This window comes from Piliocolobus tephrosceles, chromosome 12 (genome assembly GCF_002776525.5).
Source record: "Piliocolobus tephrosceles isolate RC106 chromosome 12, ASM277652v3, whole genome shotgun sequence".
NCBI classification, from domain to species: domain Eukaryota; kingdom Metazoa; phylum Chordata; class Mammalia; order Primates; family Cercopithecidae; genus Piliocolobus; species Piliocolobus tephrosceles.
In genome coordinates this window covers 19170896-19177378 of record NC_045445.1, presented here as the reverse complement: position 1 = coordinate 19177378, position 6483 = coordinate 19170896, and the positions used below count along the sequence as shown (strand labels likewise).

The 6483-nt window shown below is 43.2% G+C and overlaps 1 protein-coding gene and 1 long non-coding RNA gene across 3 annotated transcripts; one reads left to right on the top strand and one right to left on the bottom strand.

Moving 5' to 3' along the window:
* Positions 1-462: 462 nt before the first annotated feature.
* On the bottom strand, positions 463-1990 carry ETDB (embryonic testis differentiation homolog B). 2 transcript variants are annotated; one of them, XM_026451907.1, is made up of 3 exons: positions 1901-1990; positions 1211-1448; positions 463-820 (listed from the first exon to the last, which is right to left on the bottom strand). In XM_026451907.1, the coding sequence occupies exon 3, from the start codon at positions 769-771 to the stop codon at positions 592-594; it is 180 nt and encodes a 59-aa protein (XP_026307692.1). In that variant the 5' UTR covers positions 772-820; positions 1211-1448; positions 1901-1990; the 3' UTR covers positions 463-591. The 2 variants fall into 2 exon arrangements, with proteins under 2 accessions (XP_026307692.1, XP_026307693.1); XM_026451908.1 differs by lacking the exon at positions 1901-1990 and having other exon boundaries at positions 1192-1217.
* On the top strand, positions 1985-5318 carry LOC111531609. The gene is made up of 2 exons (XR_002728327.2): positions 1985-2124; positions 4608-5318. It is a non-coding gene; the product is annotated as an uncharacterized LOC111531609 (long non-coding RNA).
* The last annotated feature ends 1165 nt before the right edge of the window (positions 5319-6483 follow it).

Here is a 6483-nt window from a genome sequence, read left to right as displayed (position 1 = left end):
TTGTTTGACATGCCACAAAATAAGCGACCAGAGCATTCTATACTTTCCTGGGGACAAAGAGCAGAGCGGTTGCCTCTGGAAAACTCTGTGGATATGATATTGGCAGTATTAAAACATATCCCAGAGCCCCAGCCCAACTCTTGGTCTGCTCTTAAACAATGTCTTTTCATTAGGGCAAGCATTGGGTTTTAGACGGGAACACCAGGGCTGTCTCTCCAAAATGGCTAGGGATTAGAGTCTTTGGTCCTTGAATGCCAAGTACTACATCACTTCTACTTTGCAGCATTTTTCAGATTGATGGTGGGGGAGATCTGGTGTACAGCATGATCTCACCCTCTCTCCTGTGTCTGAGCACCTCTGCACAGCGTGTTAGGATTAAGAGAAGCCCCTTCCAGTGTAACCCAAGAACACCCTGTCAGCAAACACACACCCAACCTAAAGGAGTGAAATGACAGACTCTGTTTTAATGGCTCAAACATGGGAGGAGAGTTTATTGTTATAATTATATTTAATTTCTCAAAATTCTGGGCAGGCCTCAGCACATAAGCCACATGACTTTTTGTCCAAGGCCATGTCCACCCTGGAGTTGCTTTATGACAGCATCCACAGCCACCTTGACAGGTCGATGTCACTTCTGTGCCTGCCCAGTTGTCTGTTGATTAAAAAGACCAGCACATTTTTGGTGGGCTTCTTGCGTTTGAAGGATTTGTCTGATTTCTTGATGTTCAGTGCAGTCTCTCTGGGGGTCCCTTTGGGGAGTTCTTTATCCATGACTTGTTGACTCCACACAACCTCAGTAAAATAGCACAACCGAGGAAGCCTGAAAAAGATGATGCATTCTAGGTAATCAAGTGGACCCGACAACCTCTTCCTCACTGGCACAAAACCACACACACACACACACACACACACACACACACACACACACTGCTACCAGCAGTAGTCACAGGAAGCACCAACCATATTGTTTCTTCAATCTGTCTTATACATGGGTTTGTGCATCAGCCTGATGGGACCCGGGACATTAAGGGCACACTGTTGCATCACTCTGATCATTACCTGTCACACACAGGCTTGTTAGATTGTACACAAAACACTACCTTATAGCTCAAATGTCATTGTAATTCTTATATCCACACTAATGTTAACTGGATTTTATGTTGCTTTTTTTCAGAGCTGTCTTCTTCTCACTTCTGAGGTTTCCCTGTACCTGGAATATGGGCTTCCTTCTGAACTACATTATTCATGTTGTACAGAGTAATTCTCTTTAGTAAATCTATCCATAACAGAATTCAGTACTTTACATTTGCATTTCTTCATTCTACAACTTGCAGGCTGCTATAATTTGTTTCCTCATTCCAAATCTCTTTACGTGACTTTAGCTTCAAATAGGATTTCCCTCCTTTGAAAATCACTGGTGAAGCGGGTATGAATCTTACTCCAAACCCCTGTGTAGGAAATACACTGGACATTCTCAAGTGCTACCTAGTTTCTGTTTCTAAGGTCCATCCTGCTGATTTTCCATCCTGGGAACGTAATCACAGTGGCTTAAAGATTGTACTCACCTCTGATGCCTGGCCCTGACTCATCCCCCAATAACCCTGTTCTGCATTTCATTTGAATCTAGCACAGATTCAAAAGAGTGTTCTCTATTTTAACCTCTCAAGAGAGATTAAAAACCTTGCCCAAGTGACAGAGAGGTGAGATTGGAACTGAGAAAGCCTGTATCTGAAGCCTCTACTTTTACCCACTGCTCTATAGTGTCTCTGTATCAATTTGAACAAATGACTCTCTAATAAACTCCCCCCATTACCAAACAGGGTTGGGGTTTATCAGGTAGGTTGGTTAGTTAATGGCACAAAAGGATGCTCTATGATCTTGGTATATCAGGATATTTTACCTGTGAGACCACTCAGGTTTTTCTTTTGAAGAAAAGATCTGGACCAGAGGGTAAACAGCAACAGCTTGGCACTCTCTCTCTTTCCTTGAGTCCCAGGGCCTGATTGGTTCAGTACCAAGTGAAGTCATAGTTACTGTGGTGACTCACAATTGCCCTCAGAACCTAGTGCAGATTCAAACACTGGCCACCATCCCTGGCTTTCCTCTGGTTCAAGCCTGAATAAGGTGAGTGGAAGTTGCTGGGAGAGGAGGTGAGTATATCCTGTGGCTGGGTGCCATCGGCATGTCTCCTTCCTAGACAGAACTTGCCTCAACTATCCTGGCCTCAGAGCTTGTCCCTGGCTCATATAAAATCCATTAAAATTTCTCCTTTGTGTAAATAAACAGCACCCACTGCATCTTGCCTTGTCCCCTGGGTAGTGATCAGCAACTTTGTCCGCCATGTTCCAATCCAGGAATTAGTTCCAGGTCAAATTTCCTACTTGCTTCTCAATCTTGCATCCATCCTTGGTCATGACTCTGCAAGTACTCCTTCTATAATACGCAATTTATGTAAATGGAATGTTTAGTTGCAGAAATTGAACACTTCAATTAAACATTGCTGTGTCTCCCACACTTATCTAAACCCTCTCAAATCTCAGTGCAGTGGAGCTTCACACCTTTATTCTGTGGATCTGGGATGCAGGTGGGCTTTTAATGCTTTGGAAAATCTTATTCTAAAACTGGACCAGTTCCTTGAGACATATTGCCTTCCAAGTCTCTGATCTAGAATAACTACATTGTTACCATTAAAATATGACCCACGTGGGTATTGTCTAGATGCAGGACATGGATTTTCCAGGCTGTCAGAGGGATAACGGTGAGGACAGCGCTTTGTGTTTTTTGTAGTGTGGTTCCCATGAGGAACTAAAATGACTATTATGAGATATGGCTTGCCTCCTTACTGGCTGCCCAGTCAGTCTTATGTAAGAACTAAGGAAATTGATGTTACTGTAAAGTGACCCATGTCACACACTCCCTTCCTTGAGTGGCAGGGAAGGAAGGCTCACTCCTCCAGGTTTTCTCCCAGCCCCCATAGAACCACGTAAAGACCCTGAGGCCATGTTCAGTGTTCTAAACAATTTGGAGAGGGAAGATAACTTATTGGTGTAGTTTATTAACAAAGAAAGTGGAAAACTCTTTCTTTTAAGGAACTGACATCCTAGAAATCCAAGTCAATCACCTAGGAAATAGACCAGGAGAGGCTGATTGACAGAACTTGAATGCATAAAAACTTTGCATACTAGGTCAGGCACAGTGGCTCTCACCTGTAATCCCAGCACTTTGGAAGGCTGAGGGGAGTGGATTGCATGAGCCCAGGAGTTCAAGACCTTCAGTTGGCCTTGGGTCATATCCAGCATGCTCCAACTGTAAGACAAAAAGCCCCTAAGGCAGACAGTCATGGCGATTGCCATAAGCAGCCCTGTAGATGCAAAGATGAGATGTAGCTCTGCAGGGCCAGAGTCTAAATATGTAAGTCAATGTCAGAATCTTTTTGGCACTGTCTGTTCCTTAAATAGGTCAATACTCACCGTTTGTGAAAATTTTCATTGAACTGGAGCTACATTTCCTTTCTATAGATAGCATGTTTTTAATTTTTGTTTTTAAAGCGACCCAGGTCACACACACCCTTTCTTGAGTGGCAGGTAAGGCAGGCTCCGTCCTCCAGGTTTTCTCCTGGCCACATAGAACCATGTAAAGACCCTGAGGCCATATTCATTGTCTTGAACAATTTGGAGAGGGAAGATAACTTATTGGCGTATTTTATTAACAAAGAAAGTGGAAAACTATCTTTCTCTTAAGGAACTTTGACATCCTAAAAATCCAAGGCAATCACCTAGGAAATAGGCAAGGAGAGGCTGATTGATAGAAGTTAAATGCATAAAAACTTTGCACACTAGGTCAGACACAGTGGCTCTTGCCTTTATAGGCACTTTGGAAGGCTGAGGGGAGTGGAGTGCTTGAGCCCGGGAGTTCAAGACCAGCCTGGGCTACATAAGGAGACCCTATCTCTACAATAAAAATAAATGAATACATAAATATATTAAAAAATTGCAGTTTTCCAATAAATAGGGAATATCATAGATTTAAGCTATCCTACTTACATTGGTTGCAAATATTATGAAATACCTGGAAAAATAATGAAATATAAGGAAAACACACATGCCATTTTTTATGAGCCTTCAGTTTGAATATACACATACTATTTTAAAATACTACATTTTTCTTAAGAGGAAGATCAATTTTTGCAATGGCATCAATTCGCCTCTAATAAAATCAATATATCCAGTACAATCCTAACCATAGTTTGTAGCAGAATTTTGAGTGTGTGTGTAACTGGAAGATCAGATGAAATTATATTGCAAAAAAATGTGAAGGATTATGCAACAGGGGTAGCTTGTCATTCTGGACTCAAAACTTACTCTGTAGTATTAGTGAATGAAGCAGGAATTGATAGACATGTCCACGGACCAACAACGAGATTCTAGAAATATACTCATGCATATGTGGAACTCAAAGAAATTATATACCTGGCATTTAAAAATCAGAAGTTGCCACAAAGCTGACTTTTATGATCGTGTGTGTTAGAGAGGAGAAGTGCAGAGAGGCTTTGGGGGCTACTTGATGCTTCTCCTTCAGGTAATTCTAGATTCCATCAACTTTCACAGGTCTCTCTTCTGTGCTGTCTTCCTGAAGCCATCTGTGGAGTCAAGCAGTCATGGCACAGGCACACTCTGAAGCTGGTCCCAGCACATCTGCAGGGAGCATCAGGAGGAAGGCGGACGAATACTTGAGACCCAGCCTGGCCTCTAAATCTGTGCTGAGCGTTTTACTCAGTAGACAGCTTGGGAATCATAGAAACGATGTGGATCTGACAGAGTGGCTGTGGACACTGACACAAACCACACCAGGGTGGACCTGGCCTTTGCCAACACGCCATACAATCAACCCACCTTTGCACCCTGGGGAGGATGGAAAATCCAAGAAAATGGTGTGGATCAATAAATTCTTCCCCTGATGCAACCATTACAAATGGAAGTTGTGTTCTCACTGCTTTTGGCTGTACATGGTCTTTGATCACCTAGTTTCTTGACTTCTGACCAGTCTCTGTGTTACCCGAGGCCACAGCAGATGAACTTTACCTACTCCCCCCTGAGAAGGTGTTTACTAACGTTGTAGACTCTGGGGTTGTTGGAGCCACGAGGGGCCCTGTTTCGAGAAGGTGGAAGGGCAGCTGAGTGGACACGTGGAGAGGCCCTGCAACCCTAAATTTCTAGGGGGAAGGGCCTTTAAGGAGCCCGCTTGGAAGTCTTGATTTGTCTCCCTTGAAGTTTGGGGGAGAGCGTGGGTAAAAATTGAAATCAAATAAATTTAAAATGAGAGTGGCTTGCAGAGTGGGGAGAGAATTCTCGTAAGAGATATCCTTCTTAAATTGAGAAAAAAAGAAAGGGAGCTAAAGAGGTAATCAAAAATGCTCAGGAAATAAAGAATGGTCTTTCAAGTGTTGATGCAAAATAACTTTGAACCTACAATTCTACTTCTAGCCAGACATTCAAGTGCGAGAATAAATTAGCAAACAAAGTGTTCAAGTGTGTGTTCCCTGGAAATAGACCCTGAGGCACACTTGTGAGTAGAAAGCACCAACTTTGGAGAGAGTCCCAGACAGCACAGGTAAGGGTGTGGGGAGGTGAGACATACAAAGAATGCAGCCAGTTTAAATGGGAGGAATAAGCTAACAGGTTTCCACTGTGGGCAATTGGAGCTAATTCCCGGGGGGGGCCTTATGGGAGACTTTGTAGAACACACATCTCACATTCATCCCAAGTGCAGGATGAGATGGCTTGGGGGTATTTAGCCACCAAAGTCGCAACCATACTTATTAAAGTACTTCCCCCATGGGAGATATAAATCTCTATCACCTTCATTTGGCCTTGGGTCATATCCAGCATGCTCTAAGGGTGAGACAAAAAGCCCCCAAGGCAGAGAGTCATGGCGATTGCCATAAGCAGCCCTATAGATGGAAATGTGAGACCTAGCTCTGCAGGGCCAGTGTCTAAATACATAAGTCAGTGTCAGAATCTTTTTGACACTGTCTGTTCCTTAAATAGGTCAATACTCACCGTTTGTGAAAATTTTCATTGAACTGGAGCTACATTTCCTCTCTATAGATAGCATGTTTTAAATGTTTTGTCAATTATCAATTTTAATTGGAAACTGATTGCAGGACCTCTGTCCCAGAGAGTTGTGAGATACGTGTTTAGCCATCGAACGAGCATTGTAGACATCAAAATATTTCCCCTGGGGAAAAGAAAGCAGGATTTTTGTAGTGTGTCCTGCCTGCAGATGTGCCATGCTGGGTGTTAGGCACAGGTCTCTCCCTGGGATTTCATGGAGATCTTGGGCTGGCTGCTTTATCAGAAACTTGCAATTCAGCCTAGGGGAATCCAAGCTGCATTGTCTCACCTCTTGCTGAGGGGTTCCTCAGCATGTGGAATGCAAAGAACCTCCTTCTTTCCAGGTCTCCCACAGTAGCTGGAACTTTAT

Excerpts from the sequence above, each read along its gene's own strand:
- ETDB (XM_026451907.1), bottom strand. The coding sequence starts at position 771 with ATGGATAAAGAACTCCCCAAAGGGACCCCCAGAGAGACTGCACTGAAC.